Raw genomic sequence first — 12,617 nt, forward strand, 5'->3', positions numbered from 1 at the left:
TGTCCATACACGCCAAACGGCCCCTCCCACCACCAAATGGACCCTCCCACCACCACCAAACGGCCCCTCCCACCACCAAACAGCCCCTCCCACCACCAAACAGCCCCTCCCACCACCACCAAAGGGCCCCTCCCACCACCAAACATGCATACACCGGTGTGAGGTACACTGGAGGCCGGGGGGGTGAAGTGTCTTGCCCAAGGACACAACGGCACATTACAAGGATGGAGCAGGAGTCAGTAACTGGAGGAGCTGCTCCGCCTCCTGAGCCACAGCCGCCAAACACAAGGACAGCAGCAGAAAACCCCAGAGGGCTGTGGAGGACGTTCCCATGGAGCCACTGGTGTTCTTATTCTGTTTCTGGATCACAGCTTCACTGCAGATGAATGTTGTTCTGCACATTCTTCTGAGGACGGCAAGAAAAATGTCAACTATCAACTGGAGGAAGCTTAACCCCCCCCCCCCCCCCCCCCCCCCCCGACTGTTCAGTGGTTCCAAGAAGTCAGACGTGTGTATGATGGAGCGTTGAACAGCCCAGGTATAACTGAAACTCCTGCTTTTAAAGGCAGATGGACTGCAGGCGTTCTTCTGTCAGTTCAGGTTCAATCATCAGAAAGCAGGTGTTTATTAAGATTCCTTTAATTTTCCAAATGTAACTGAGTAAAGCTCCTTTTCTCTCTGTTCCTCCTGTTCTCAGACTGACGTCCGTTCTGCTCCTGACTCTGACCACGCCCATCACCAACACTTCCACTGGTGTGTGTGTGTGCGCTCATGTTCAGTGGCTGAGCTCAGGTCAGTTCTGCTGCAGCTGTCACTGTGTCCTTTAGGGTCCACAGAAAAGAGTCTAGAGCTGGGAGGTCTGGAGAAGTGGACCAACAGGTGGACCGGACAGAGGGGTTTGGGTGAAGACCCTCCACCTTCACCAGACCAGACAGCACTAGACTGGTTTTATGGGGACACCTAAATACATACATACATACATACATACATACATACATATGTATATATATATATATATATATATACAGCATCTATCTATCTGTTAGGTGTAGGAGCCATTCTTTCTGTTGGTTTGTTCGTTTGTTTTGTGTCTAGTTAATTGTGGATTTCCAGTTTGAGTTAGGGGGGTGAACACAAATCTGTTTAAGGGGTGGATAAGTAGGACACTGGGAAAGGACGGGGAGATCATACAGATTTTACAGCGGTCAGTTAGATGACCATTACACAGGTGTGTGTGGGGGGTTGAACTGAGCATGCTCAGATGTCCATGGAAAGCACCAGGTCTATTCTATCAGTGTGACTGGAAACGTTTCCTTTTGAGTAAATGGTTGAATTTCCATGAATATTTAAACTAAAGCCTCCGTTCAGAACGCTCACCACAGACACGTCAGAGGTTTAAGGGTTCAGTTCTGACTTTTAACTGAACTCAGAGATTTGTTTGTGGTTCTTCACATTATAGTGTAAATATGACGGCCATCAGACTCATGTGTGAACAGTCTGATATCCTGAAGTGATCCACAGACAGAAGAAGACCACATGACCCCCTGTGTTTGATCCACGGACAGAAGAAGACCACATGACCCCCTGTGTTTGATCCACAGACAGAAGAAGACCACATGACCCCCTGTGTTTGATCCACAGACAGAAGAAGACCACATGACCCCCTGTGTTTGATCCACAGACAGAAGAAGACCACATGACCCCCTGTGTTTGATCCACAGACAGAAGAAGACCACATGACCCCCTGTGTTTGATCCACAGACAGAAGAAGACCACATGACCCCCTGTGTTTGATCCACAGACAGAAGAAGACCACATGACCCCCTGTGTTTGATCCACAGACAGAAGAAGACCACATGACCCCCTGTGTTTGATCCACAGACAGAAGAAGACCACATGACCCCCTGTGTTTGATCCACAGACAGAAGAAGACCACATGACCCCCTGTGTTTGTGGACGTCAGTCTGGGTCTGAGCAGGTCCTGGCTCCTCCAGCTCAGAAGGTGACGTCTGTTGAACTTCACTGATGTGGAAGTCAGATGAAACACAACATGTGTTCAGACTCACACTGCAGGAACACACATTAGTACCAAGCACCTGGACCTGCAGGTGAACAGGGGTCCAAACTGGAGCTGTGGAGGGAGGAGCCTGAGAGTCCCACTGGTGTCCATGGGATAACGCCCCCCCCCCCCCCCCACACACACACACACACACACACACACACACACACACTCCTCCCCAGTGCACAGTGGGTCTAACCCGGGGCAGGTCTGGTCCACATAGGGGGCAGGTGGAGGTTCAGTCTGCAGGAGCCTCATGTGACTGCAGCCCCTGCTGTCAATCAACTGGATGCGTGGTTTTATTGTTGTAATTATTGTTCCTTGTTGTTATTATTGTTAAATAATTGATCATCGTTTTATTCTTGTAATTCGGAATTTAATATTTTGTACAAACTTTAGGTGATCCTCTTTGATTTACAGGTGTGCTTTTACGCACACTTGCTGACAGATGGTAGTATTTGTGAACATTTGACCTGGCACCAAAACTAATAATGCAAATTAACCAATGTTGCTGTTAATAATTGACATATGCCAGGAAAAATTAAATAGCATGTGATCCAATTTTTATGTCATATTTAAAAAATAATAATAATAATAATAATAATAAAAATGTTGTGTTTTTTTGCATTAAAAAAAAATGGTTTGTTTACATTACAAACATGGCATTTAAAGAAAAAATGTGACAATTATTGAGTATTTGGTATTTTTATTTACAGCTCAAGTTGATGAAATAGAAAAAAGTGTAAAAGAATTAAAAACAAACTGTATGAAAATCTTTTTGGATATTATTCCACAAGCGTGTGAAAAAGCACACTTGGTGCTTAGTAAGAGCCTTGGAGGACGGGATACCAGAGGGATAAATGAATCAAACAATAAAACTACCCACATTTTTTATTCTACATCAGGGGTGTCAAACATGCGTCCTGGGGGCCAAATGCAGCCCACCAAAGGTTCCAATGTGGCCCGTGGGATGTTTTTGCAAATTCAGAAATTCCACAGTCTTGAATTAAAGTAAGCAAAAAAAAATCTTGAATTAACAACTTCAAATGTTTGTCTTTGTTTTAGTGCGAAAAATCATATTAAATTCTGAAACTCTTTCCATTTCCAAACCCTCCTGTACCAATAAAATGTGACTAACCTGAACAAATGTGTCCAACCTGAAATGTCTGTATTAAATTCAGTCCAGTTTGAACTCTTTTCTTCCTGTTCCTCAGTGTTTAGTGTCTTTGGAGATCTGATCCAGAATGCACATGGACTAATGAGAAGTGGAGGAAGAAGACTGAGAAAATTACACTGATTTTACTGAAGAAATGTCAGTTTTTTCAGGTTATTCACTTCTTGTTTGGATAGTTTATAAAGTAAGTATTTTCATAATTTAAATGTTTTTGGGGTTTTTTGCACTAAAACAAAGACATAAATTTGTAGTTGTCATTATGTATAGGTTCTTCTGTTCTTCTTTTACTGGTCTGGTCCACTGCAGATCAAATCTGTCTGAATGTGGAACCTGAAAGAACAGGAGTTTGTTTTTTGTTTTTTTGTTTGTTTTTTAACAATGAACATTGAACAGTATACATACATAATAGTATACACCAAACAAGGGTAGAAAGTTTCATAATTCACAGAATATTTTACATTACAAATATATAGAAATACATGTAAGTAAAAACATTAGGAAAAAACATAATAAAAATAAATAAATAAAAAGTATATAATAAAAATGAAAAAAATTGCTCGAGGTATGAATAGAAATTATACAAATTAAATAAGATTATACACTTGCCATTTTTTGTTTTGTTTTGTTTTATTTGCTTTGGAATTTATGCTGTTCCTCAAATCGTCTACATAATTAGAAAAAAGGGTTTTGAAAACAGTAAAGTTTGGACGTTGATGTGCAAATTTGGAGCAATGAATGTGAAATTTGGCAAAAATAATTAAAAGGTTTTTAACATATCTCTTTTTTTTTTTTTTTGGAGTTATTTTATGAATTTGTGATCGGCCAGAAATAAAAGTGTTAAAAGTTCAAATGACCTGAAGAGTGGACAGAGCATGCGTGTCAGAGCCCTGGGCTACGTCATGTTAGCGTCATAGCAATATTGTGTGTGCACGTGCCGCATGTCATACATACTACCGTCCCTGAACGAGCCTTGATTAGTTTTCCCACAATGCACCGCACATCTGTCATGGCTGCTCACTGATGCCACTTGCGCCACATGGGTAGAATTAAAGCCGTTATCTGAGTCTGACACACGGGGACAGCGGTCATTCACACAGGCGCGGGTCTGGGGCTCTGGTCCGGCTCCGTCCTGTCTGGCTCCGGCTCCTCTTCAGCGGTCCGGTCCGGTCCGGTCCGGTTCGGTCCGGTCATGATGCTGGACGTGGAGCTCTCCGTCCTCCGAGGGTTTTTAACAGGCAGTGAAGCAGCGGAATGGAAGCAGAGCCTCTACGGCAGTGCAGGTGAGCTTCGGAACCGGCTTCGGTGTGGTTCTGTCCCACAGCGGAGCCCGTTTTTCCGATACACACTGTCAACCTGTTTTCTATGTGAAGTGGCATTTGAACGCATCCATGTTGAAACCGGAGCCTGTCCACTGCATCCTCCTCACATTACAGGGTCTGTACTGCCGTGCTAACATAAATGAACACACATGTGCTCCAGTTAAAGTGGACTCATATCCGTGTTGAAGTCCAACGTTAGCTAGTTTTCAATTCCGGTCCGTTTGGGCTCGTGTACGTGAACGTCACACCGAACCGCATTCAAAACCACGTCGATTTAACGGAATCTGTACTAACGGACACAGATGGACATCCGGTAACATTCTGCTGAATATTTATTTACACATACACTGAGTTGGTTTACAATTCGGCATACATGTTCTGTGGCAACTCGTGTTACCTTTAACGAAATGGCAACTTGTGTAATTAGCTAACATTAGCTTTAGTTGTCGCTTAAAAAAAACCTTTATTGATAATTAACAAGTACAAAGATGCAACATTTAACAGAAACGAGCATCACAAATAAATTCAAGTATTAGTCCAAACAGTAGCAGGTAAGCTGTAGTTTGATTCTCTCATGTGTTCTCGTAATAACGTCGCTGTAATGCTGCGTTCAGGGACATCTGTTTAAAAAGGTTTTACTGGGTTAGCTGAAGGTGTGTTTGCGGGATGCGTGGTAGGTCGGATAAACCATTAGCTGTCACGTCGTTGTATGGAAGTGCTAGATTGTTCTGACAGTGTGTGTGCGGAGTGTGTGACGTCCGCACTGACACGCACTCAAACGCGTCATATGGCCTTCTTCTGCAGTTTGTACAGGGGTGTCAAACGTGCGGTCCGCGGCCCAAATCCGGTCCTCAAAGGGTCCAGTCCGGCCCGGGGGAGGGATTTGTGAAATGCAAAAATTACACTAAGATATTAACAATTATTTCAGTTCAAGGTTATTATTGTTAACGAAAACTAACGAAAAGACGAAAACTAGAATTGTAAAAACATTTTCATTAACTGGAATAAATAAAAACTATAATTAAAAGAAAAAAATGATAAATAACTGAAACTGTATTGTGTGTTTATGAAACAAACAAAAACTTAGAAAAATTATGGATCAAATTCCCTTGGTTTTGGTCTTTGTCAATGTCAGATTGATGTTAAATGGATTTCTTTGTCTCTCTCAGTTTTCTGTGCTGTCTCCATACGACACTTTTTGCTCCGTCACTTGTGTTCACTTGTGGTTTCCAGTCGTCTTCTGGTCCCCACTCTACCTGGAAACATGGAGACTAAAGCAGCAGAGTCCTGTCTGGGATTGATTTGAATAGGAGCACAGAGAAGAAGAGAAAAGAGACCACTGAACTACAACTGAACTACAACTGAACTACAACTAAACTACAACTGAACTACAACTGAACTACAACTAAGCATTTAGAAAAAAATTAAAACTAATAAAAACTATCAAACTTGCTCTAAAAACAAATTAAAACAAACTGAATTAGAGAAAAAAAGTCCAAACTAAATAAAACTAAACTAGAATGAAAAATCCCAAACTATTAGAATCTTGTTTTAGTTCAGGTTCCACATTCAGCCCAATTCAGTCTCAAGTGGGTCAGATCAGTAAAATACCATTAAATTAACCTAAAAATCAGGGTTGTCAAACATCTGGCCCGGGGGCCAAATGCGTCCCGCCAAAGGTTCCTATCTGGCCCGTGGGATGAATTTACAAAGTAGAAAAATTCCACAGTCTTGAATTGAATTAAGCAAAAAAAAGTAGCTTGAATTAAGGAAAAAAGCTTGAATTAAGCAAAAAAAAAAAATTAAACTGGGTAAAAAAAAAATCTTGAATTAAGCCAAAACAAAATCTCAAATTTAGCAAAAAAAATCTTGAATTAACAACTTCAAATTTTTTTCTTTGTTTTAGTGCAAGAAATGTTATTAAATTCTGAAAATATTTCCATTTCCAAACTCCTGTAACAATAAAATGTGACTAACCCGAACAAATGTGTCCAACCTGAAATGTCTGTATTAAATTCAGTCCAGTTTGAACTCTTTTCTTCCTGTTCCTCAGTGTTTAGTGTCTTTGGAGATCTGATGCAGAATGCACATGGACTAATGAGAAGTGGAGGAAGAAGACTGAGAAAATTACACTGATTTTACTGAAGAAATGTCAGTTTTTTCAGGTTATTCACATCTTTTTAAAGCAGGGCTGTCAAACTCATGTTAGTTCAGTTCCACATTCAGCTAAATCTGATCTGCAGTGGGCCCAACCAGTAAAATAATAACAGAATAATATAGAAATAATGTCAACTCCAAACTTTTCTCTATGTTTAGAGCAAAAAAAGTTAATTTACATTATGAAAAAGTTTGCATCAACAAACTATCCTTTCAAAAGATGTGAATAACATGAACAAACTGAAAAAACAGGTGTAATTTTAACACTGTTCTGCCTCAGTTTATCATTTCCACATGTACTTTGTAACTTACAGATCACAGTGAATCTACAAACACACAAAACATTTAATAACAGACAGAATATTGGTACAATTACACTGACTTCTCTGAAGACATTTCAGGTTGTTCATATTTGTTCAGGTTATTCACATTTTTTATGAAATTATACTTTGTTTTGTTGTAAATGCATGAAAATATTTACATTTACACAGAGAAATATTTGAAGTTGTCATTATTTACATGTTATTCTGATCGTATTTGACTGGTCCTGCCCACTTGACATTGAACTGTTCTGAATGTGGAACCTGAACTAAAAGGATTGTTCATATCTTAGTGTAATTTTTGCATTTCATAAATACCCCAGGTCACCAGTCCCCCACACTGACACAGACACTTATAAATACCATGCTCTGAACTGAATGTGCAATAACCTGCTCTACCTCTCAGGATTCTTATTATCATTACTGTTACCCCTTTTTATATAATACTCTATTTTTACAAATGTGCATCTGAGCTGTATGTGCTATAACTGTTTTCTTGTAGGTTTTAGTTGGGTCTTATGTTTTGTATCTGTCTTTTTGTCATATCTTTACTTTTTGTTCAAGCTCCCTTTTCTGACTCAGGGAAACGCACAAGAATTCCAGTGCACCTGTACTGCTATGCATCTGTGCAAATGGCAAATAAAGTCTATTCTATTATGTTATTTCACTTCAGATCAGATTTGGCTGAATGTGGCCCCTGAACTAAAATGAGTCTGATAGCCCTGAGTTTGTGTATGTATGTAGTCCAGTGCTGTTAATGGTGCAATTATCTGTTGGAAATATAAAAGTTTCTGAGTTGAGTCCCCAGCATTTTAGGATCTAAACAACATGTGTTTGTGTCTTAGAACAAAAGTGCACATATGCCATTAACTGTTATCTGATCAAAGTACACGTCAGACCGTTGAAGTTCAACAGGCATATTCCACACAGTGCATTGTGTGGATTTAGTTTTCACTGTCACAATAAATAAGGTGTGAGATTTAATGCCTATTATATTTTTTATGAGGGGACCTTGAGTTTATTCACCATTGTTATAGTTTTTAGTGTCATTAGTTGCTTTTCCATTGGACATATGCGCAAAACTTTACCGAAATTTACTAAATGTCGAAAAAACAGAAATGTTTTTCCATTAAATCACAAATGTGCTGATTAGTTTCTTTCTTCTGGTAGATGTCAGTAGAGGTCATTGGATAAACATGAACATAAATTTGTGTTGTTTTGAATCTAGAATGCTCGTTCCCCCTCTATCTCCTACTAAATTCTAAAAGATTGGGTTTCCTGGTGTGTCCACACTATGGATGTAACGATTACCGGTATAACAATAAATCGCGGTAAAATTCTCAACGATTAGTATTACCGTTTAAATTGTAATTATCATGATAACGGTGTTTGATTACTGCACTTTTAAAACTCACGGTACTGCTCATTTCTTGGAGAAGCGGCAGCATTCCAGGCGCGCATGCCAGTTTGCAATGTCTATCTATGAAAAAGAAACTAAAATAACTCAAACTTCATCTGGAAAATGGTCAAACAATGGCTATGAGGTTCCATCTTTAATGCACATTTGTATGTTTGATGTTTACATGTTAATATTTGAATGTTTCTGCAACAGAAAGTACATTGTACCAATTAATTTTATTTTCATTTATTTATTTATTTTGGAAATACAACTTGGTTAAATTATTTCAGTGTGTATTTGTACTTTTTGAACATTTTGAGCACATTTTCAACAATATTGCGATAATAATGATAACCATGATAATTTTGGTCACAAGAAACGTGATATGAAATTTTCATATGGTTACATCCCTAGTCCACACATACCAACACATGTAGTTTTTAAAACTCTTTTTCTTCTGTTGTAACATTCACATCTGTTTTTTGTTTTTGTATTTTTTTGTTCGCATGACTCTAGTTGTGCAAAAAGGTCATTCCATTGCAGTTTTGCATGATATACCAATTTCGCTACACCCAAAAAAACCACCTCTTGCAAGCACAAAAACTTTTCATCAGCAAACGAAATGTTTGGTAAATTTGTCATTTTTCATTCAGCAATTTTTTTACGCGCAAGTTAAATTTGCACAATTTGAGGATCAATGGAAAAGCGACTTTTGTGAAGTTGATCTGCGCAGCTGGAATGTGTTTTTGTGAAGTCATCGAAGGCTGTAGTGCATGACTGGAATCTAGGGATGTAACGATTACAGGTATAATGATAATCTGTGGTAAAATTCCCAACAGTTAGTATTAACGTTTAAACTCTATCATGATAACCGTGTTTTATTACCGCACTTTCAACACAAACTTGATTTGGAAGATGGTCAAACAATGACTATAGGGTGTCATCTTTAATGCACATTTGTACGTTTGATGTTTACATGTTAATATTTGAATGTTTCCACCAACAGAAAGTACATTGTGCCATTTATTTTATTTGTTTTTTTCTTTTTTTTCTAACAATACAACTTGGTTAAATTGTTTCAGGTTGTGTATAAGACAAATACTGTTTTGAACATTTTGAGCACATTTCAACAATACCGTGATAATAATGATAACTGCGATAATTTTGGTCACAATAACCATGATATGAAATTTTCACATCGTTACATCCCTACTGGAATCACATACATGCTAAACACATCTATGGCTTTGTGTAGTTAGTATTTGTGTTTAGAAAATCTGAGATCTGAGGCTGTTCATGAATCATTTGGACTCCAGGCTTTGGAAACATAAACTGACTGAATGCAGTTGAACGGTCCATTCAGTTCCTTAGGGCAGGTGTGAACACGGTAATAAAACTACAATCCCACCAACACCCTTTAGAAGTGGTTTCAGTGTTAAATAAACTCTGGACTAGTTTGTTTGTGGTGTTTCTGGTTAGTAGTTTTAATCTACAGGTCCAAAAGGCTTCTGTCGCAGGTTTGGATTAAAGGTTCACATTTTACAGCATTAACAAAGATACAGAGAACATGAAGTCAGAGATAGACGAGCAACATTAAAGTTCACTGTAGAGACGAGACACAAACCAATAAAGTGAAACAGACTCAGTCTAAAACCCTGTGTGGAAAAGCTAGGGCTGTGTATCGGCAAGAATCTGGTGATATGATACAAATCACTATACTAGGATCGTGACATGATATATCACGACATATTGTGATACTGTTAAAAAGGCAAAAAAAAAATTTAATGATTATTTCCTTGAATAATTGAATTACAGCAGAAATCTGCACAAATACTAAACATATTTTTATTTGATCACAACAGGATCTAATGTTCTATCACAAAATGTTCCTGTGTTCAAACTGAAATTCTGTTTTACAGACATTCCAGTTTCAGATCCTGTTCAAATGTTCAGATTCTATTAGTTCACAACTAACATCAGAACAGGATTGGAGTTCAATCCCAACAAATAAACTCCCATCTGCCTCTCAGACAGTAAAAAGTGCTTTTAGGATGCTTCAAATAACCATTATTTAATAAAACAGGGTTAAATTATAATAAGATATAAACAATAAAGAAAAACAAAAAAACAAAAAGAACCTCTGCCATATCTGCATTTGAATAAATACCTAAAAATATCGGTGCAGTACCTTTTAATATAGCTCCAGTATCATGAAATGAATTATCGTTATCTTTTTGACACCCCTGCCCACCACTGGACTGAGCCGGTGTGCAGGTTCCAGCTGGTGCATACTGCACAGACTGTCACAGATAATCCTGACGCTTCATCTTGGACCTCCATCGCTGCTTAGATCTGTGCCTTTTCGCTGCTGCCTTATTAACCGTTGCTCATTGCCTGAACCTTTATGAATTCTGCACTAATTTGAGGGCCTCTGTCTTGTTTTCCATAATCGCTGCCATTTGACGGGCAGACCTGAGGAGGAGCTGAAATGTCATTAAACATGTGGCCGTACCTCAGGCTTTCATTTTCCCCCTCATAAAGCCACAGCCCTCCCCTGTGCTCTGCTCTTGCCCCCTCCCCCCCGTGCTATTATGGTAGCCCCTGGGTTTCATTAGATCAGCAGCGAGATGAAAATCTCCACACCTCCTTTACAACGCCACTCGCACTGCAATTGCTTATTAAAGCCCAGGGTACGGTTAAGGCATGGTGTGAGCAGCCTGCAGGTGCGCCTAAGTGGAGCTGAAACCAGGCTTTATGATGGATGTGGCACATGTGACAGTCAGAGGTGCACTGAATGGTTAACTAAGGTTCATGTGTGGTGAGGGGGACTTAAAGGAACAGGCCTCAGAAAGTCCAATCCATGAACTCAACAGGTAATGAACACCTGGGATCTGTGTTTACAGTGACATCATGGGCAGACATGGAAGTCATAAAGGTTGTGTAGATACACTACTGTTACTGACACTGCTGGGTTAAGGTTACAGGTCAGACTGGGACAAGAATACTTGACTTTATTTCATCATTTCAAATCTCAAGTGCAACAGCATTAGTTTGAACTGATCACTATTTAAAGGTGCGGGAGACTTTCGTGACCCGTTTTTCATTAAATCTGTCCATCCTCAGTCGTCTCCTCAGTTTCATTCGTCTGTTGGTCTGTCTGTCATTCCTCAGCTGAATCTCTTCTTCATGTTGAACAGTTTCTTACTTCCATCCACCACAAACAAACCATGTGTTTACAAACCGACCCGGGACGTCACTCGGGCATCTTCGGAATTTTGTTGCGACGTGCATTGTGGGAAACGGAGGTTCACACAGCCACCTGACAGCAGCAGCACGACCATATGATATTATATGGATGAAACAAACATAACGCGGAAACGGCTGCAGGAACATGCATAGAGGGAAGGGAGCTCCTACCGTTTCTGCAATGTGTCTGTTCCAGCTGCTGCTGTCAGGCGACTGTGTGAACCTCCGTTTCCCACAATGCACGTTGCGGCAAAATTCCTCAGATGCCCAGTTCCCTCCTGACTCTGTTTGTAAACACATGGTTTGTTTGTGGTGGATGGAACTAAGGAACTGTTCAGCATGAGGAAGAGATTCAGCTGAGGAACGACAGACAGATGAACAGATTCATGATAGAGTATGCATTTTTGTCTGATCTGATTAAAAAGATAAACCCATACCACTCTGTACCTGTATTTATTACTTATAACTGATGTGTATATTATTGCTCTAAATAAATATCTGTCCGTCTGTCTATCTACCCATCCATCCATCGGCCGATATATCAGATATTTGTTGATATATTGGATATCAGCTTTTTTTTTTAGCCCCCAATATTGGTATCGCATCGGCCCCAAAAATCCCATATCGATGGGGCTGTAATTGGAACACAGTCCACTATGAGTCACTAGGGCTGTGTATCAGCAAGAATCTGGCAATATGATACAAATCACAATACTAGGATCACAATACAATATATCATGATACTATTAAAAAGGCAATCTTTTGTTTTTTTTTTTTAAATGATTATTTTCTTGAAGAATTGAATTCCAGCAGAAATCTGCACAAATACTAAACACATTTTTATTTGATCCCAACAGGATCTAACGTTCTATGACAAAATGTTTCTAATTCTTCTAGTTTCCAAAGGAACTCCCATCTGCCTCAGACAGTAAAAAGTGCTTTT

The 12,617-nt window shown here is 39.4% G+C and overlaps 1 protein-coding gene across 1 annotated transcript in view; it reads left to right on the forward strand.

Annotated features, from left to right (window-relative positions):
* Positions 1–4,206: 4,206 nt before the first annotated feature.
* ttc27 (tetratricopeptide repeat domain 27) overlaps positions 4,207–12,617 on the forward strand; it is a 109,282-nt gene continuing 100,871 nt past the window's right edge. The window contains 1 exon segment of the mRNA XM_030156619.1: positions 4,207–4,513. Within this exon segment, the coding sequence (XP_030012479.1) occupies positions 4,423–4,513 (91 nt within the window). The 5' untranslated portion in view covers positions 4,207–4,422.

The sequence above is a fragment of the Sphaeramia orbicularis genome, chromosome 15, assembly GCF_902148855.1.
Source record: "Sphaeramia orbicularis chromosome 15, fSphaOr1.1, whole genome shotgun sequence".
NCBI classification, from domain to species: Eukaryota; Metazoa; Chordata; class Actinopteri; order Kurtiformes; family Apogonidae; genus Sphaeramia; species Sphaeramia orbicularis.